Genomic DNA, 22,057 nt, shown 5'->3' with positions numbered 1-22,057 from the left:
CCAGACAGCCGAAGTCAGAGTTAAGACCTCCTTGCAAATTCAGGGGTGGGTAAGAGATCTGACCCACGTTCCTAAGACATGGGTGGCCCAGGCACAGACAGTGGCATGATGAGAGTAGTCTGGCAGAGGAGTAGTCTGTGTTCCTCACCGTTGAAAGAAGAACGTCAAAAGATCCTAGGCCCAGTGCTGTATCACAGTGATGCACCAGAAGAAACATCAGTTGCTCCACCAGGGAAGAGTCCCATCTAGGAGGGAAAATGTCCCATTCCTGAAGATGCCTGGTATGCAGATAAGTGCAGCAAGGACAACCTGAGTATGTAGAGAGCAGTAGCATACCATCCTGCCGCTGACCCAACCTGGTTTGAAGAAGGGGATGGTTAGAGTAGCCAATGGGCAGAACTATGAGCCGAGTGGATGGTTATAACCAAAGAACCCGGTGATAGTGTCCTCAATATCTGCACAGATAGTTGGACTGTGTGCCAAGGGCTCATTCTTTGTATCATGCAGTGGGCTACCCAGGACTGGCCTATCCACACCGGATCAATCTGGGGTAAAGATATGTGGTTAGACATATGGAATACAGTTAAACACAGGACTGTATGTGTCTCCCATGTTTCTGGTCATTAACTGCTACAGTCACCAGGTAATGAAGCTTGCACACTGGCCCAAGTTAGATGGCTTGAGTATTCACCATCTGAGAACCTTGCCTGCTGGTTACACCAAAAGCTGCAGCATGCAGGACAGAAGACCGTGTGGGCAGCCGCTGGAGCATGAGGGCTGCCTGTACAACTATCTGACATCGCCCAGGCATGTCGAGAGTGCGATGCTTGCTCCAGGCTGAGACTGAGGTTGTTGCCTGAAACAACGGCCCATCTTGCTAGGGAATGCAATCCTCTACAGAGATGGCAGGTTGATTACATTGGGCCCTTCCCTCTGTCTGAAGGCGCAAGATATGCCCTAACCTGCATTGACTGCCTATCCAGTAGCAAAAGCGAACCATGCATATACCATAAAAGCTCTCACAAATTGATGGCTGCCTACAGGGCACCACAAGTCATTGAGAGTGACCAAGGGACTCACTTTACAGGTGCAATGATACAACGCTGGGCAGAAGACAACAACATCGAGTGGCGATTCCATGTGCCATACAATCCAATGGGGGCAAGCCTTTTTGAATGTTATAATGGTATTCTCAAGGCTGCCCTGAAGACAGACTCTCAGTCTCTGCAGGGGTGGACAAAGAGACTCCGTGAAACCTTGGGAGACCTGAATGAAAGACCTAGAGATGGCAGACCCAGAGCCTTGAAAATACTGCAAATGACATGGGCCTCCCAGCTTAGCATTCAAATCATGGCCACCAATAATTGGGTAAGGCTTCAAATTGGCAATGAGAATAATCTGCTCCCTGCCCTTGTGAACCTATAACTACATGCCCATGGAATGGTATATCCTTGGAAGGTGCAGGTAGGACCACAGTGGTGTGGCCTACTTGCACCTTGGGGGAGATTGCTGGAGGTGGGAGGTTCAGTAGTCCCTCCAGTAATTGGTATGTGGTCTGCTGATACTGTGGTCAACACTCCAGTCTTTATTGCTAGAGGGACCCCTATCATGTCCCTATGGCAGATCAGGACACCGCCTTTGGTGCCTGATATAGTTGTGCAGCCACAGACGTCTGGCCAAAAGTTTTGGTACGTGTGGCCAGGGCATGCCCCAGTACAAGCTGAAGTGTTCACCCAAGATAGGAATACGGTACGTGTGGCCAGGGCATGCCCCAGTACAAGCTGAAGTGTTCACCCAAGATAGGAATACGGCTTGTTTCATGCTCTGGAGGGTGGACCCTTCTCCTCTTGGTACCCTTGAAACACCTATATTATTCCCCATTTGTCTAAGTTTTCAGAATTGTCGGAAGGAACAAAATACTACTGAAGTGTTCCAGAGTTGCTGTGAGATCATGTGCAACGTCCGGTGATGGTTTATGTGGGACTGATGAATGGACCTGCACCACATGACTGCATGCTTCTAGTAAACACCACCAAGCACTGGTCCAAGGAAAAACATGAGCTGTATGCTGATCATCGCTCATCTCAGATTATATTGATATGCATTGCAACGTGTTATTATTAAGTGTCACGATGTATTTGATCTCTGTATTAAGGAAGGCTCACGCTATAGTTAACTTGATCAGTGGTTCATGTTGTGAAGGGGTGGAGTGTATGGTAACTGTGGAATCAGGACCTGAACCAGTGATTGATCACCTGAGGTGAGCACTGAGTCAGCCACAGGAGCACAGATGAAGACAATTCACCTGTGTGACTGGAAGAGGTGGAGTCTGGCTCCACCTCTCCCAGACCCCATTTAAGGTCTGGCCACCACTGGGGAAGGATCTCTTGTTAGAGATCCCTCCTGTACGGAGTTTCAGGTGAGCCTTTTCTAATTTACCGGTTGTCTTTATACCATCTGGATAAGCCATCCAAAAATATACTGTCCACCTTCATTATTTTGTGTGGGTACTATTCTTTCAGAGTATTCACCCTACAATGTATCAGACACAATTCTGTAATAATTTCACGCCATTGTAAGAACAGAATGTTTTAATCATGTTACAGCCTCGTATGAATTGTGAAGGCATGACTAAGCAAAAATCAGCTGTGAATACTGTAACCATTTCTGTTTTACAGATGGGAAACCTTATTAGGTGGGGTATATTTTGGATCGAATTGAGGAGTGTGCCTGCACAGTATGTGTGTGAGCTGCCTTGAAAGCTCTAATTGAGTAGCCTGAAGGTAGCATTTAATATTTGACTACAGGAAGGTACTAACTCGTACAGCTGAAGTGTGCTGAAGTTTTGCAGTGAGGTAACTTTATGGAATTCAAATACCCAGTTACTGCCTGGAAATAAGATTGTTTTTTTACTTTAATGCAATGGTGCTGCAAGCTCTAATAGCTGTCTGCCCAAAATGTTACCACTGATTTGGAGCTTATATTTAACTACCTGAAAGTTGCCTGATAGAAGCTGCAAAGCTAGTAAGTGTGTGTACACACGCTATATATATGCTACTGGCTATCATTTATTTTAAATACGTCCAAATAAGAGTGAATGCCAGGCTCAGCTTAAGCTTCAGCATCCCTCCTGATCTTTCATTTTTATATATAAATGCCCTGATTGGGCAGTTGATGCTGAATGGAAAGGTATCAAAACAAATACAACTGCACCACTTGGGTACCTGCGAAATGATACTTCAGGTATCCTTAATTGAAATCATCAAGTCTTTTGAAATTCATTAAATAATGTTGTCATGGTTTTATGATTTTTGTTATCAGTTTTCCATATCATAACATCATGTGAGGCATTGGGATTTAAAGAGTTAATGCTCCAAGTCCATGAACTGCTGAATTTCCAGGTACCTGGCTCTCAGAAAAGAACTACGTACCCCAGAGGACTTCGTGTTCCCTTTTTCCACCCAGAGGGAAAGATAAAAATGCACGCAACTTCTTAGACTGCTTCTTTTGCTGTTCATCTCAGCAGTGGAGGTTCCCTAGCTGTCTCACCTTCTGTTTTAGCCTAATGCCTTTGGTTTTCAGACTCTCTCATTTTATCTGACTTATTAGCTTCATTTCCAATTATATTGTATTATACCATATTATTTTGCACTCCAATATCTTATTAATTAATTTTCCTCCTCAGATCATTACCACTGTTTTGTTTTTGGGCACATGTCCCTACCCTCTCCCTCTCCCTCCTTTCCCAGCACATGGGTCCATGAGTCTCCCACCTCATTAGTCACAGAACTGGGCCAAAGCAGCCCACAAAACAATGACAAATGTTTAGGAGGGTGGTTGATCTGTAGGCTATAGAATTCATCACTAAATTTTGAAGTAAATTTCAGATCTGTGTCCTGAACTATTACCTGAATTCATTGGAGATGGTATGTCCTACAGCATTTGTTAATAGATGGTTCTAAGCAAAGAACGTTATCAAGTGAAGCCTCAGTGCTAACGTGTGTCTTGGTTTGTGTTTTTAGGGATTGGACAGGAATATCTTACTGTGCTGAGTATTCTGTCTGGTAGAAGTCATGTCATCCATATTGCCATTCACTCCACCAGTTGTGAAGAGACTTCTTGGGTGGAAAAAGTCTACTGGTGTCTCTGGAGGGGCTGGTTGTGGTGAGCAGAACGGACAGGAGGAGAAATGGTGTGAAAAAGCAGTGAAAAGCTTGGTCAAGAAGCTAAAGAAAACAGGACAACTTGATGAGCTTGAGAAGGCCATTACCACTCAGAACTGCAATACAAAGTGTGTAACAATACCAAGGTAAGTCGTGTTGTGTTTTACATTTTTTACAATCATTTCAGAAGTGACAAAAGGGAGATTCAGGCTGTCACAAACAAGTTAATAAAAATAATGTTGCATGCTTTTGATTCTTGAAAAAAATTTTAAAACCTATCTTGTTTCTCTGTACAGCTTGCTTTGGTTCCTTGAATTGAATCACATTTTGTACATTCAACAGTTTCTAATCACTTCATGTTTTGGTTTTTATTATTACGTGGATTCCAATTTGTGTATTCTGGTAGTGTCTAGTACAGCTCTTTGTTCATAACACTGCCATAGTATATAGGAACTGCTGAATCACGGCCTGAACCACTGATTGGTCACCTGAGGTGAACACTGAGTCAGCCATGGGCGCACAGGTGAAGGTGATATACCTGTGATCGGAAGGGGTGGAGCCTGGCTCCACCTCTCCCAAACCCCATTTAAGGGCTGACCACCACCAGTGAAGGATCTCTTCCTGGAGATCCCTCCCACATGGAGTCCTCAGCGAGCCTTTATCATCCAAAAGGTGAGCCATCTTCTTTTGCTTACTATTTGTGTACCATCTGTATCGACCTAATTAAATACACCATCTTCTATATTATTTTTTGATTACTATCCTTGTGAATTATTTACCTTACACTTGGCGAGCCAGGAAGGCTTAGTAATAATAATTACGTATATCAAACATGTCTTTCATTTGGAACATGTTTAAATGGGGTAGGGGGGAGAGTGTTACCCCCCCTAGACCAAATAATCCCTGGTCAAATTCCAGGGTTCATGGGGTTACCCTATTATGGGTTGGGTGTCTCCCACCCCGGGATTATAAAGTGTCGATTGCCCCAATCCCAGAATACATCCTGGGCATAGACATTTTATGGGGTCTGGCTCTCTAGATGACTGTGGGAGAGTTCAGACTACAGCAGAGGTACATTAATATCTGGGCAATACGGACAATATTGAGGGGCCATGCAAAACATGAGCCCATTTGTTTGCCGAAACCATGCTGGATTACTAATGTAAGACAGTACAGACTCCCGGGGGGGCAAGAAGAAATATCAAAGACTGTGCAGGAATTAGAGAAAGTAGGTATTAAAACCTGCACGCAGTCCATATAATTCCCCCATATGGCCAGTACGGAAGTCGGATGGAACATGGAGAATGACGGTGGATTATAGGGAACTAAATAAGGTCATGCCTCTCATTCATGCGGCCGTACCCAATATTGCTTCCTTAATGGACGCTCTCAGTAGGGAAATCAAATCCTGCCATTGTGTCCTGGATTTAGCAAATGCGTTTTTTAGCATACCTATTGCTAAAGAATCACAAGATCAATTTGCATTTATGTGGGGAGGCAGGCAGTGGACATTTCAGGTCTTGCCACAGGGGTACGTGCACTCACCAACGTATTGTCATAATTTGGTGGCACGTGACCTGGCTGATTGGAGAAAACTCAACAATGTGAACCTATACCACTATATTGATGATCTCCTGTTAACATCTGACTCACCGGAAGCAGTAGGGGAGGCAGCAGATTCATTAACTGCCTACCTAAGTGAAAGAGGATGGGCTATCTATCCTCAAAAGGTGCAAGGTCCAGGCCTGTCCATAAAATTTCTGGGGGTAGTCTGGTCAGGAAAGACCAAAGTGGTACCTGATGCCATCATAGATAAGGTTCAGGCATTCCCAGTCCCTACAACACCAAAGCAGCTGCCAGAATTTCTAGATACATTGGGGTACTGGTGTTCCTTTATACCTCATTTGGCGCAGCTGCTGAGACCTTTATATAGACTTACCAAAAAGGGCCAATTATGGGATTGGGGGAGAACAGAACATGATGCTTTCCAACAGGGGGTTAAACAAGCCCAGTCATTGGGTATATTTGATCCTACCCTCGCAGCTGAATTGGATGTTTACGTTACTCAGGGTGGCTTTGGCTGGGGCCTGTGGCAACGTCAGAGTTCTGTTCAGACCCCCATTGGCTTTTGGTCTCAGGTGTGGCATGGAGCAGAAGAAAGATATAGTATGATTGGAAAACAGCTCTTGGCTGCCTATTCTGCATTACAACCGGCAGAGCCAGTAACCCATACAGCCGAAGTCAGAGTTAAGACCTCCTTGCAAATTCAGGGGTGGGTAAGAGATCTGACCCACGTTCCTAAGACATGGGTGGCCCAGGCGCAGATGGTGGCACAATGGGTCACCTATCTCAGTCAGAGGAGTAGTCTGTGTTCCTCACCGTTGAAAGAAGAGCTTCAGAAGATTCTAGGTCCAGTAACGTATTACAGTGATGCACTGAAACAAACTTTGGTTGCTCTACCACGGAAGAGTCCTGTCCAGGAAGGAAAATATCCTGTCCCTAAAGATGCCTGGTACACGGATGTGTCCAGCAAGGGCAACCCAAGTAATTGGAGCGCAGTAGCGTACCATCCTGCCACAGGCACAATCTGGTTCGAAGAGGGGGATGGTCAAAGCAGCCAGTGGGCAGAGCTGCGGGCGGTGTGGATGGTTATAACCAAAGTACCTGGTGATGGTATCCTGAATATTTGCACAGATAGTTGGGCTGTGTATCAGGGGCTCACTCTTTGGATGGCACAGTGGGCCACCCAGGATTGGACTATCCACTCCTGACTGATCTGGGGTAAAGATATGTGGTTAGACATGGAATGCAGTCAAACACAGAACTGTGTGTTTCTACCATGTTTCTGGTCATCAACCCCTACAGTCACCAGGAAACGAGGAAGTCGACGCACTGGCCCAAGTTAGATGGGTTGAGAACTCACTATTTGAGAACATCGCTTACTGGCTACATCAAAAGCTGCAGCATGCTGGGCAGAAGACCATGTGGGCAGCTGCTAAAGCGTGGGGACTGCCCGTACAACTATCGGACATTGCTCAAGCATGCCAAGACTGTGACGCCTGCTCCAAGATAAGACCAAGGTTGTAGCATGAAACTACAGCCCATCTTGCTAGAGGACACAATCCTCTACAGTGGTGGCAGGTTGATTATATTGGGCCCCTCCCTCGGTCTGAGGGGGCGAGATATGCCCTAACCTGTGTCGACACCGCGAGTGGGCTAATGCAGGCCTATCCAGTACCAAAAGCCAACCAGGCACATACTATCAAGGCACTCACAAGGTTGATGGCTGCCTACGGGACTCCACAAGGCATCGAGAGTGACCAAGAGTCATTTCACAGGTGCAATGATACAACGCTGGGCAGAAGAAAATAATATTGAGTGGTGATTCCACCTGCCATATAATCCAACGGGGGCAGGCCTTACGAAATGTTACAATGGTAATCTCAAGGCTGCCCTGAACACAGACTCTCAGTCTCTGTAGGGGTGGACAAAGAGACTCCACGAGACCCTGCGGGACCTGAATGAAAGACCTAGAGATGGCAGACCCTGTGCCTTGAAAATGTTACAGACAACATGGGCCTCCCCACTTAGGATCCAAATTACGGGCACCGATAATGAGGTGAGACCTCAGATTGGCCGTGAAAACAATCTTCTGCTCCCTGCACCTGAGGACCTAAAACCAGGTACCAATAAAATAAAATGGCCCTGGAAGGTGCTGGTAGAACCACGATGGTGCAGCCTACTTGCACCTTGGGGGAGATAATTGGAGGTGGGGGGTTTGGTAGCCCCTCCGGTAATTGGTACATGGCCTACTGTAATTGTGGTCAACACTCCAGCCTTTATTGCTCAGGTGACCCCTATCATGTCTCTGTGGTAGATCAGGACACCCCCTTTCGTGCCTGATATAGTTGTGCAGCCACAGACATCAGGTCAAAGGATTTGGTACTGGTGGCCAGGGCATGCCCCTGTACAAGCTGAAGTGTTGACCCAATACAGGAATACGGCCTGTATTTTACCCTGGAGGCGGATCTTCCCGTCTTGGTACCTTTGAAACACTTATATTACTGCCCGGAAGTCTATGACTCGCCAGAAGGGACCAAATAATGCTACAGTGTTCCAGAGTTGGTATAAGATCATGTGCAGCATTTGGTGATGGTCTAACTGGGGCTGATGAAGCATAAGATGGACCTGCACTGTGTGGTTGCATGCTTCCAGTGGATACCATTGAGCATTGGCCCAAAGAAGAGTTCAACTTATATGCCAATTTGCATCACTGTATGGGAACTGCTGAATCACAACTGGAACCACTGATTGGTCACCTGAGGTGAGCACCAAATCAGCCATGGGGGTGCAGGTGAAGGTGATATACCTGTGTGATTGGTAGGGGTGGAGCCTGGCTCCACCTCTCCCAAACCCCATTTAAGGGCTGACCACCACCAGGGAAGGATCTCTTCTCGGAGATCCCTCCCACGTGGAGTCCCCTGCGAGCCTTGACATCGTGAAGCTGAGCCATCTTCTCTTTTGTATTATTTGTTTCCCATCTATATAGAACTACTCAAAATATACTATCATCTATACTATTTTGTTGTGAAGTACCATCCTTGGGAGTTATTTACCCCACAATTGCTTATCTCGGATTACATCGATATGCCTTGCGACGGGCAATTACGTATGTGTCGTGGTGTACTGGTTCTCTTTATCAAGGGGGGCTCACCTTATATTTTGCTTGATCAGTGGTTCAGGTCATGAAGGGGTGGAGTGTATTGGAACTGCTGAATCATGGCCTGAACCACTGATTGGTCACCTGAGGTGAGCACAGTGTCAGCCACAGGGGCACAGGTGGAGGTGATACCTGTGTGAGTGGAAGGGGTGGAGCCTGGCTCCACCTCTCCCAAACCCATTTAAGGGCTGACCACCACCAGTGAAGGATCTCTTCTTGGAGATCCCTCCCACGTGGAGTCCATAGCGAGCCTTTATCATCCTAGAGGTGAGCCATCTTCTTTTGCTTGCTCTTTGTGTACCATTTGTATAGACCTACCTAAATATACCATCATCTTTTTTTTTTTTTTGAGTACCATCCTTGGGTATTATTTACCTTACACATAGGCAGTTTATTTGATGACCTTGTCTGTAATTGAAAGGGCTTACTTGAACCTACACTTCCACTTTATAACACACAAAAACATATTTTTTTCGTGGTCAATGCTTCAGTGCTCCAATTAAAATTTTCAATTATATATGGAAGTTTTGTTGACGTTGCACAAAACACATCACTTTTTTTTCACTTGAAGAGCAACAGTAGTGGAGACTGGCTAAAAACTGTAGCTATTAATTTATATAGGTTACTGTCAATGTTTTATGGGCTGGTTTGGCACTGTTCCGTGAGGATTGGTACAGGGGACCAACGGAACCACGCACCGGGAAAGTGGAAGGGTAAAAGGGAAAAAGGAGATGGGCCTAGAAACAAAGTAGCGGCAACAATCTGAGGAGGAAAGCTATTTAATAAGATATTGGAAAGCAAAATAAAACAACATAGTTTAATTGGAATTAAAGCTAATAAATCAAATAAAAAGAGCGAGTGTCTGATAAACCAAAGGCCTTAGGCTAAACGCTTAAGGCGAGGCAGCTAGTGAGTGCGTGATTGGGGATACGATAAATCCATTCAATGCCATGATCTTTGGCCCAAGTATTTACAAGAGAACTTTTGAAATGAGTCCCGTTATCTGACTCAATTCTTTCTGGAGTGGCATGTTGCCATAGGAATTGTTTCTCGAGCCGTAAGATGGTGCTTTGGGCAGTAGCATGGGTACTGCATATGTTTCAAGCTACCCAGTGGTTGCTTCCACTATGGTGAGCACATAACTTTTACCATTGCGAGATTGTGGCAGGATCATGTAATCAACCTGCCATGCCTCCCCATATTTATACTTTTGCCATCGACCTTCCACCCAAAGTGGTTTCATCCTCTTGGCTTGTTTAATTGTGGTGCATGTATCACAGTCACGGATAACCTGTGCAATAGCATCCATAGTTCAGTCCACCCCTCGGTCTCTAGCCCACTTGTATGTTGCATCTCTTCCTTGATGAGCCGAGGTCTCGTGGGCTCACCGAATTGAAAAATAATTCACTCTTGTGTTGCCAGTCCAAGTCTGCTTGAGCCACGTTAACTTTGGCAGTACAATCTACCTGATTCAACCTCGTTGTGTAATCAGCACAATCCACTTACTCCAAGTGGCATCAGTAGCATGATGTGTAGAGGGAGCTGTCCCTTTGAACATCCAGCTCAGCACTGGCAGTTGAGGAGCAAGAAGGTTGTTTCAGTACTGATTACTTTGGAAGCAGCTCGAACCCCCTCGTACGTGGCTAAGATCTCCTTCTCAGTTGGAGTGTAGCGCTCCTCCAGACCCCCTGTACACCTGACTCTAGAACCCAAGGGGTTTGCCTCTGGTCTCTTCAGAAACTCTTTGCCATGATCTCCAAGTGGGACTTTCCTTTCCAGCAGCAGTGTAGAGGATGTTCTTTACATCCTTTCCCGTCTGTACTGGCCCCAGGGCCACAGCACAGGCTATCTCCTGCTTAATTTGTTCAAAAGACTTCTGTTGTTCAGGGCCCCACACAAAATCATTCTTCTTCCGTGTCACCTGAAACTGGGGGCTCAAAAGGCGACTGTAGTTTGGAACATGCATTTTCCAAAAGCCCACTACACCCAGAAAAGCTTGGGTTTCTGTCGTACTTGTTGGTGGAGACATGTCAGTGATTTTGTCAATCACATCTGTAGGGATGTGACGACGTCCATCTTGCCACTTTATACCTGTTGTGGTTTTGTGGTTTTGATGCCGGTATTCCACATCAGAGCATCATGCAGCAGTTAAGGAGTTAATGCTGTGGGAGCAGCAGAGAGGAGGGGCGGAGCTCCGCACCGGATGCAGGCGGCGCTCGGGCTGGGCGCGTTGCTCTGGGCTGCCGTGGAGGTTCAGCACGTGTGCTTCCCCTGCAGGTCCTCCTTAGCGTAAGCTCACAGCTTTTGGTTTGGAATTTGTTATCTCTCTTTCAATTGTTCAATTTTATTAGATTTAGTAAAGTTACCGTTCCTTCTCAGATCGTGCCGTTGTTTTCTTGTAGACCCATCTCTTCCCGCCGTTTCCCCCTCCCCCTCCCAGAGCGCGGCTCTGCTCGGGCGGCCGCGCGGCCACTGACGCAGTTTCTTTTTTTCTCTCCCCTCTCCCTTCTCGGTTTTCCTTTGGGTCACTGTCACGGACAACACCGTGACAATTATTGGTGGAGGATGCGGGCAGTGCAGTATTGGCACTCCATTGTAAATCTGGTGCAGAGTGGGCTAAGGTTTTTCATGTACCTTATAGCATGCTGGCGTCTTTTTAAGCTCCTCGCGTTCAGCACCGGAGTAATGTGGATATACAGCTACTTTAGTGCGCTGAGGGGGTTACATGCCTCCTACCTAAACACCCTGGCTAACGTGACGGATTATGCGGCATTTGGAATGGTTTCCAGTTACTCTTTTCAGGTCTTTACCTATATTCAGGATGTCAGCCTGGCAGTTGTGGCAGCTGTGTTATCTATTTTTCTGAATGCTCTCTTGGTAATTTACATCATGTGGAGGAAGCCTTCCTCATAACCAGAGAGTGTTGAATGGCAGGGAAAGTGGAAAAAATTAGGAAAGAAATTAGAAGCGTGGGGACCCCCGGTGTTATGCAATTTTGATCTTGAGCACCTGTGGGATCCTGAGAAATTCAGTGAGTGTTTAGGTAAGGAGTCATGTGACTCAGGACGATCTGAGAAGGAATGTATTGTTTGGGGTCTGGCTTGTGCTTATCGAGCCATAATTGATATTCTGGAGAGAAATGGTTTCCAAACCAAGGTCCAAAGCAAAAATGAAAATCTCCAAGTTAGACCTGACCAATCACAGGAAGCACCGGTATCAGTGTCGGTTGCCCCTGTGGAAGGCCAGAAATGGACACGGCCGTCCTCGCGCCTAGAACGGAAAGAAGAAGCAGAGAAAAAAAAGGAAGATCCAGGCGAGGGGCCCTCCTCAGCACCACCACCACCACCACCTAAAAAGGCCACTAAGAAAAGTGAGAGACATGGAGAAGACAGCGATGATGATGGAGTCACTGTTACCACTACTCGTCGGCCCCTAAAGATGACTGAAATACAAGGTTCAAGAAAGGAGTTTGTACGGCGCTCGGGTGAATCTATTGTTACCTGGTTGCTGCGGTGTTGGGACAGCGGTGCCAGCAGTGTGTCCCTAGATGGCAGCGAAGCCCGCCAACTGGGAAGCATTGCCCGAGACCCAGCTATCGACAGAGGAATTGGCAGATGTCTGAATGGAGTCGCTACCCTCTGGGAACGAGTACTAGTGGCTGTAAAGGATAGATACCCTTACAAAGATGATCTGGAGCCTAAGGTGGAAAGATGGAACACCGTGGAGAAAGGCATCCAATTTTTGAGAGAAACAGCCGTAGTAGAGATGCTGTATGATTCCAATTTCGTCCCTAACAATCCACACCAGGACCGTGATCCTGATAGAGTAAGGTGCACACCTGATGTATATCGCAAGCTCTCAAAAACAGCACCAGAGAGGTACGCAGGTACACTGGTAGCAATGTTCCATAGATTCGAGGGTCAAGACAGGAGACTCCCAGTTTATGAATTGACTATTACACTCCAAAACTTTGAACAACAGTTTCCACCATCACGTGCTTCCATTGCAGCTATAGTAGCAGAAGAAGTTGGTGAGATAAATAAAACTATACTGGACGAACTGTCATTACTGATGAATAGGGATGAACCTGTGTCAGTATTGGAAACACCTGATGAAGACGAGCATGACCCAAAGGATCTGATGAAGCAATTGATCAAACTGTTGAAAGTCTCGGCCACCAAAGGCAACCGCCTCTCTGCACGAGCAAATGACAGCAGTAACATCATGTCACGCGTGGCCATGTGGAGCTTCTTACGAGAAAACGGAGAGGACATGAGGAAGTGGCATAAAAAACCCACTCCTGCACTGCGAGCACGGGTGAGAGAACTACAGCAGAGATCAGCCACCAATGAAATTGCTCCCGTCACTGCAGGTAACCAATAGAGGGGCCCTGCCCTCAGCCAGGGGAGGGAAAGGGATAACAGAGTGTATTGGACTGTGTGGATTAGATGGCCTGGCACATTAGAGCCACAAAGATATAAGGCACTGGTGGACACTGGTGCACAGTGCACTCTGATGCCCTCGAGTTATAAAGGGACAGAGTTGATTCATATTTCTGGAGTGACTGGGGGTTCTCAGGAACTGTCTGTGTTGGAGGCAGAAATAAGCCTCACCGGTAAAACCTGGCAGAAGCATCCCATAGTGACTGGACAGGGGGCTCCATGCATACTCGGTATTGACTATCTCAGAAGGGGACATTTCAAGGATCCCAAGGGGTACCGATGGGCTTTTGGAATAGCTGCTGTAGATGCAGACAACATTCAGCAGCTGTCTGTTTTACCTGGCCTGTCAGAAGATCCGTCTGTTGTGGGGGTACTGAAAGTGAAAGAGCAGCAGGTACCTATCGCTACAAAAACAGTGCACAGACGGCAGTACCGCACCAACAGGGATTCCTTGCTCCCCATTCATAACTTGATCCGTCAGCTAGAGAGCCAGGGAGTGATCAGCAAGACTCACTCACCTTTTAACAGCCCCATATGGCCGGTGCGTAAAGCCAGTGGAGAATGGAGGCTGATGGTAGATTACCGTGGCCTGAATGAAGTCACACCCCCACTGAGTGCTGCTGTGCCAGATATGTTGGAGCTGCAGTATGAACTGGAGTCAAAAGCAGCCAAGTGGTATGCCACTATTGACATTGCCAATGCATTTTTTTCTATTCCTTTGGCCACAGAGTGCAGACCACAGTTTGCTTTCACCTGGAGGGGCGTTCAGTACACCTGGAACCGTTTGCCCCAGGGGTGGAAACATAGCCCAACCATCTGCCATGGGCTGATTCAAACCACACTGGAACAGGGTGGGGCACCTGAGCACCTCCAGTACATTGATGACATTGTTGTGTGGGGTGATACAGCAGAGGAAGTTTTTAAAAAAGGAGAGCGAATAATCCAAATTCTTCTGGGTGCTGGTTTTGCTATTAAACGGAACAAAGTGAAGGGACCTGCCCAAGAAATTCAGTTCCTGGGAGTAAAATGGCAAGATGGACATCGTCACATTCCAGGAGATGTGATTGACAAAATCACCAGTATGTCACCACCCACTAGCAAGAAAGAGACACAGTCTTTTCTGGGTGTAGTAGGTTTTTGGAGGATGCACATCCCAAACTACAGCCTCATAGTAAGCCCCCTCTATCAAGTGACTCGGAAAAAGAATAATTTTGCATGGGGTCCTGAACAGCAGCAGGCCTTTGAGCAAATTAAGCAGGAGATAGCCCGTGCTGTGGCCCTGGGGCCAGTTCGGTTGGGACAGGATGTGAAAAACATCCTCTACACTGCTGCTGGAGAGAAAGGTCCCACTTGGAGTCTGTGGCAAAGAGCCTCTGGGGAGACCCGAGGCCGACCCCTTGGATTTTGGAGCAGAGCGTACAGGGGTTCAGAGGAGTGCTACATTCCAACTGAAAAGGAGATTTTGGCCGCATACGAGGGGGTTCGGGCTGCTTCTGAAGTAATTGGTACTGAGACACAGCTCCTCCTGGCACCTCGACTGCCAGTGCTGAATTGGATGTTCAAAGGAAAGGTTCCCCCCACCCATCATGCTACCGATGCCACCTGGAGTAAGTGGATTGCACTGATTACACAGCGAGCTCAGATGGGGAACCTCAACCGTCCAGGAATCCTGGAGGTGATCATGGACTGGCCTGAAGGCAAGAAACTTGGAACATCCCCATCAGAGGAGATACCACGTGCTAAAGAGGCCCCACCATATAACGAACTACTAGAGAATGAAAAGACGTATGCCCTCTTCACTGATGGATCGTGTCGTATTGTTGGGAAGCATCGCAGATGGAAGGCTGTTGTGTGGAGCCCCACACGACGAGTTGCAGAGGCCACCGAAGGAGAAGGAGAGTCAAGCCAATTTGCGGAGGTAAAGGCTGTCCAGCTGGCCTTAGATGTGGCTGAACGGGAGAGGTGGCCCATGCTATATCTTTATACTGACTCTTGGATGGTGGCAAATGCTTTATGGGGGTGGTTGCAGCAGTGGGAACAGGACAACTGTCAGCGGAAGGGTAAACCTATTTGGGCTGCTGAACTGTGGAAAGACATTGCTGCCCGAACAAAAAGGTTGGGTGTCAAGGTGCGCCACGTAGATGCTCATGTGCCCAAGAATCGAGCTACTGAAGAGCAGAGAAATAACCATCAGGTAGATCGAGCTGCCAGAATTGAGGTGTCTCAGATCGATTTGGACTGGCAGAACAAAGGAGAGCTATTTTTGGCTCGGTGGGCCCATGAGACCTCAGGCCATCAAGGAAGGGATGCGACCTATAAGTGGGCTAGAGACCGAGGGGTGGACTTAACTATGGATGCCGTTGCACAGGTTATCCATGACTGTGACACATGTGCCATAATTAAACAGGCCAAGAGGATGAAACCCCTCTGGCAGGAAGGGCAATGGGAAAAGTATAAATATGGGGAGGCGTGGCAGGTTGATTATATCACCTTGCCACGAACTCGCGATGGTAACCGTTACGTGCTCACCATGGTGGAGGCGACCACTGGGTGGCTTGAGACATACGCAGTACCCCATGCTACCGCCCGAAACACCATCTTAGGGCTCGAGAGACAAGTCCTATGGCGACATGGCACTCCAGAGAGAATTGAGACCGATAATGGGACTCATTTCAAAAATTCTCTTGTGGATATCTGGGCCAAAGAACACGGCATTGAATGGATCTACCATATCCCCTACCATGCACCAGCTGCTGGTAAGATCGAGCGCTACAACGGGTTGTTAAAAACCACGTTGAGAGCAATGGGTGGTGGGACATTCAAGCACTGGGAGAAGCATCTGGCAGAAGCCACCTGGCTGGTCAACACTAGGGGATCAGTCAACCGAGAGGGTCCTACACAGTCCGGCTCCCTACAGACCATAGAGGGAGATAAGGTCCCTGTGGTACATGTGAGGAGCATGTTGGGAAAAGCGGTGTGGGTCCTTCCAGCCTCTGGAAAGGGCAAACCACTCCGTGGAACTGTTTTTGCGCAGGGACCTGGGTGCACCTGGTGGGTAATGGATAAAAATGGGGACGTCCAGTGTGTCCCACAAGGGAATTTGATGCTGGGGGAATGCAGTCTGTAATTACGTGTGTATGTATGTATATATATATATATGTTTCTATGTAACTCATGTTATTACTGTTTGGTTATGTATAGATGTGTGTTAAGCATGATGTGATGATGTGGAATAAGGGGTGGAATGTTGTGGTTTTGTGGTTTTGATGCCGGTATTCCACATCAGAGCATCATGCAGCAGTTAAGGAGTTAATGCTGTGGGAGCAGCAGAGAGGAGGGGCGGAGCTCCGCACCGGATGCAGGCGGCGCTCGGTCTGGGCGCGTTGCTCTGGGCTGCCGTGGAGGTTCAGCACGTGTGCTTCCCCTGCAGGTCCTCCTTAGCGTAAGCTCACAGCTTTTGGTTTGGAAATTGTTATCTCTCTTTCAATTGTTCAATTTTATTAGATTTAGTAAAGTTACCGTTCCTTCTCAGATCGTGCCGTTGTTTTCTTGTAGACCCATCTCTTCCCGCCGTTTCCCCCTCTCCCTCCCAGAGCGCGGCTCTGCTCGGGCGGCCGCGCGGCCACTGACGCAGTTTCTTTTTTTCTCTCCCCTCTCCCTTCTCGGTTTTCCTTTGGGTCACTGTCACGGACAACACCGTGACAATACCTAGGAACTGAACTTCCTGTGCAGGCCCTTTCACTTTGTTTCACTTCATAGCAAAACCTGATTACAGGAGGATCTGGATTATTCTCTCTCCTTCCTTGAAACCTTCCCCTGCTGTATTGCTGTCATTGACGTCGACTAAACTCCTTTCTTTAAACTCCTTTCTTGAGCCTTGGATCTCAGACATTTTCATGTGTCGACGAAACGTTGTAACTTTGACTCTCTCATCACCCTTATCATCACTATGTCCATGTCTCTCACTTTTCTTTATTGCCTTTCTTGGTGGTGGTGGTGTTGAGTCCTCCCCCTTGCCTGTATCCTCCTCTTCTTTCGCTACCTCTTCTTTGCGTTCTAGGTGTGAGGACACGTTTCCATTTCTGGCCTTCCACCAGGGCAACTGACTTTGATACCGGTGCTTCCTTTGGCTGGTCAGATGTGCCTGGGAGGTTTTCCTCTTTGGTCTGAGGTTCAGTTTGGACACTTTCTCTCTCCCGAACAGTATATATACCTCGGTAAGCATAAGCCAAGCCCCAGATAAGCTGTTCCACCTCAGATCTTTCTGAGCCGCAACACCCGTTACTCAGATACAGGCCTAGCTCCTCAGGATCCTGCAAGTGCTCAGGAGTAAAATCCCATGGCACCGGGGGACCCCGTGCTTCTGATTTCTTTCTTAAAACTCTCCACTTTCCCTGCCATTCAACATTCTCTGTTTCTGGGAAAAGCTTCCTCCACATGGTGTAAAGTGCCATTATAAGGGATACGTTCAGGAGGACTGATATCCCAATCGTTAACATAGTCCCTAAGCTGTAATCTTGAAAATTCATAAGGAACTGAGAGGAGAACCTGGACACCCATTCAAATACTGTTTGGCTTGTTAACATGGTATTGTTTGTTACATTAGCCGGGGTGCCCAGGTATTTGGTAGGTGCCTCCATCACTGCTTTTAGTTTGTCATAGCTTAACCAAGTTCCAGTAAGTTTTGAGCATTAAAAGGGAAAAAGCAATGAAATACAATCCCTGTAAGGGCAGTTTTAACAGAAACAGTAAAAACATTTCTTTTTCTTTTACTCAAACAAGCTGGCAGCACCCGAAAAGTTTACAAATATCCCAGAAGAACTGGCAGTACGCCTGGACTTCAAGGTTGTGTTTTGCCGTACAGGACCTGCAGTACGGATAAGCTTCCTAACAAAAGACAGAGATTCACTCTAAAAAGTATGTCTCTGCCTCGCTGAGGCAGCTAGTCGTGCCCCACGTTGGGCGCCAAAAATGTTACCGGTTTGCGGGACAGTTTGAACCGGTACCGTGACAATTGAGGCAGGGTAACCATGGGCCCACAGCCCGGGGAAGGGGGAAAGGGAAAAAGAAGGGAGATGGGCCTCGGAACAAAACAGCGACAATGATCTGAGGAGGAAAGCTAATTTACTAAGTAAGATATCAGAAAGGAAAATAACACAATATAATATAATTGGAATTGAGGCAAATGGATCAAATAAAATGAGCGAGAGAGAGAGTGTCTGATAAACTGAAGGCCTTACGCTAACACTGATGGCGGACGGCTGCAACAAACACCCACTGCTGAGCTCGGTCCCGAAGGGAAGAGAGAGTCCCATGACCGCAGACAGTTTTTATCTTTTCCTCTGGGAGGAAATATGTAAAAATGCAATGCATCGCAAAGTCCTCTGGGGAATGCAGTTCTTCTCTTCTGAGACAGGTACACCCAGAACTATCGATGATCCACAGAGCTGGAGCATTAACTCTTTAACTCCCAATATACCACGTGATGTTATGATGTGGAATATCAATAATACAACAAAAATCATAAAAACATAACAATTGCCCCACACAATGATATCATCAATGTATTGTAAGTGCTCAGGAGCACTGCCCTGTTGCAATGCAGTTTGGATCCACCTGTGGCAAGATGTTTGGCTGTGTTTCTACCCCTGGGGCAAACAGTTCCCGGTGTTCTGAATTCTCCTCCAGATGAAAGCGAACTCTGTCCTGCATTCTGTGACCAAAGGAATTGGAAAGGAGGCATTTTCAATGTCAATGGTGGCATACCACTTCGCTGCTTTTGACTGCAGATCATACTGGAGCTGTAGCATGTCTGGCACAGCAGCACTCAGTGGGAGTGTGACTTCATTCAGGCCACAGTAATCTACCGTCAGCCTCCATTCTCCACTGGCTTTACTCATTGGCCGTGTGGGGCTGTTAAAAGGTGAGCGAGTTTTGCTGATCACTCCCTGGCTCTCTAGCTATGAATGAAGTTATGAATGGAGAGCAAGGAATCCCTGTTATTGCAGTACTGCTGTCTGTGTACTGTTTTTGTAGCAATTGGTACCTTTTTACTCTTCCACTCATAGAAACCTTACAACAGTCAGATATTCCGACAGGCCTGGCAAACGAGACACAGCTGCTTAACAATGTCATCTGTGTTTACAGCAGCTATTCCAAAAGCCCATCCAAAATGCCCCCTTTTGAGGTTATCGCTACCAAGTGTACATGGAGCCCCTGGGCCAGTCAGAATTGGATGTTTTTGCCAGTCTTTACCAGTGAGACTTATTTCAGCCTCCAACATGGTCAACTCTTGGGAACCCCCAGTCACCTCAGAAATATAGATTAATTCTGTCCCTTGGTGACTAGATTGCATTAGATTGTATTGTGTGCTGGTGACCACCAGTGCCTTATATTTTATGGTTATGATGTGCCAGGCCATTGAATCCACACAGTCCAATACACTCTATTATCCCTTTCCCCCACTTGGTTAGGGTCAGGGCCCCTCTATTTCTTACCTCTGTTGTACATATAGCTATTGCCGTGTCCAGGAGGCACTGGAACATTCACCTTTTTGGACAAGTTCACCTTCGTGGTTGATCTATCTTGTAACTCTTTTTCCTGTGTTTGGAGTGGTTTTTTTTATGCTATTTCTTCATTTCTTCTCCATGGTCACGTAGGTAATGCCACATTGCAATATGTGACATATTGTTACTGTTTTCACTTGCTCGACCAGGAGGGTGTCTTCTTTTGATAGCTGAGATGTTGCTGTTTTGGGAATCCTGGTTCCCATCAGCTCCATCAATTTCATCAGAATTAAGGATGATGGACAATTCGTCCATTCCATCTTCTTAATTGCTTTCCATTCTGTCCAGTCTTTCAGTTAACTTTACAGTGGCTGAAACATTATGTCATAGGAGGGTGAAATGTAACACAAGGTCTTGAAGTTGGTTAATCAGTTATATATAAGGGATCTTCTTTCCCCTGTGCCATACATTGCTGCTATTGTACTGGCCTAGCTGTTTGGTGTAGTCCTTGTGAATATAAGTGTCAATGGTTTATAGGCTGGTTTGGCCCAGCTCCGTGACAACTGGTGCGGGGGACCAATGGACCCACGCCCCAGGAAAGGGGAAGGGGGAAAGGGACGAGGGAGATGCGCCTAGAAAGAAAACAGTGGCAACGATCTGAGGAGGAAAGCTAATTTACTAAGTAAGATATCAGAAAGCAAAATAGCACAATATAAAACAATATAATTGTAATTAAAGCTAATAAATTAAATAAAATGAGCAAGAGAGAGTGTCCGATAAACCGAAGGCCTTACGCTAATGCTGAAGGCGAGACGGCAGCGAGCACCCACTGCTGAGTCGATCCCAAAAGGAAAGAGAGACGGTCCCGTGACCACAGTTATCTTTCCCTCTGAGCGTAAATACGTAAAAATACAAAGCATTGCACAATCCTCCAAGGAATGTAGTTCTTCTTTTCTGAGACAGGTACACCCAGAACTATCGATGATCCATGGAGCTGGAGCATTATTTCTTTAACTCCCAATACACCATATGATGTTATGATGTGGAATATCAATAATACAACAAAAATCATAAAACCATATCAGCAAGACGCATATTTAGTATATACCTGGTTCTCTCAGGATCATGCTCCTTGTCTGGTTCACCATAAATGAATGCAGGGTCATGTAACATTTCCACCACAGCATATTCTCTCTAGTAATGGATGCCTTTTTCCATAGTAGTCTATTTCTTTTTCTCAGGCATCAGATAATCTCTGAAGGATTATTTTTCTTTCACAGCTATCATCAGCATCTGCTTCCAGAGTGAAGGGTCTATTGTGGCATGTGCTAATGCCTCTGTCAATGGCAGAGTCCCTGGCATTGCTACCCAATTGGTTAGCTTGTCTACCATCTAGCCACGCACATTTGGCCCCATTGTCCCAACAGCATAGTAATCATGTGGCAATAGGTTCATTTGGGTGGTGTGTAAAGTCTTTTCTCAAACCTTGAATTTCATTCATTTTCAGAGGTCGAGTATCATCAGTTACAATATCTCTCTCAGCTTGTACTCTATCAGGACTCATTGCCCTTCTAGGTGTTTGTGACCGTGATATTGCTGGGGGGTCTCAGCCCTCCTACTGGAATTCCTAGAGCTTTGAGCCACTCCTCTGAACCTCTTCTCTCCTCTTCTCTTACAGCGTCTGCTTCCTCTACTTTCTTCTCCTCTTTCTTCTCTTCTAAGGGAGTCGAGACTCTTTTCATTTTTCCTCCTCTTACAGGGGCAACTGGCATCGATTCTGGTGTCACACAGCCAGCATCCAAGGCTTGTGGTCAAATTCTTGCATAGCCAGCAGCTCTGTCTGACTCGCACTCTTGCCATTATCCACATCTCTCCCTTTCTGTTGCACTATGAATATTTTCTGTGTAGCATTGTGAATCATTTTTTGCACACATTGTGAAATACAAGGAAGTAACAGCAAAAATGTTACAATAATCATCACAATGTAGCACATCATTTTTAAGGTGTTGTGAAGCCATCCAGTGAGATCCCATCCTGAGAATAATTTGTCCACCCAGTCCCAATCCCTTTGTTCCTGTAACCTGGATGAGTGATGCTGTTGCTGGGTATGTTTGGATCTGGGAGACAGGATGTCTCAGGAACAAAGGCAAGCAAATTATGCATTCAAAGCAACACAGAGGGTTAGAGTTTTAGTCAACATACACTCACACACACACAGACATCCAT

The 22,057-nt window shown here is 46.6% G+C and overlaps 1 protein-coding gene across 1 annotated transcript in view; it reads left to right on the top strand.

Moving 5' to 3' along the window:
- Positions 1-4,036: 4,036 nt before the first annotated feature.
- The window catches only part of LOC136051199 (mothers against decapentaplegic homolog 2-like), a 167,348-nt gene continuing 149,327 nt past the window's right edge, over positions 4,037-22,057 (top strand). The window contains exon 1 of the mRNA XM_065740534.1: positions 4,037-4,309. Coding sequence (XP_065596606.1) covers positions 4,074-4,309 — 236 coding nt within the window. The 5' untranslated portion in view covers positions 4,037-4,073. The remainder of the gene's footprint in view (positions 4,310-22,057) is intronic.

Source organism: Cyrtonyx montezumae, unplaced genomic scaffold (assembly GCF_038088225.1).
Source record: "Cyrtonyx montezumae isolate F1298 unplaced genomic scaffold, pur_monq_1.0 scaffold_27, whole genome shotgun sequence".
Taxonomy (NCBI): Eukaryota; Metazoa; Chordata; class Aves; order Galliformes; family Odontophoridae; genus Cyrtonyx; species Cyrtonyx montezumae.
The sequence above is the reverse complement of the archived record's forward strand: the minus strand, read 5'-3'. Positions and strand labels throughout refer to the sequence as shown.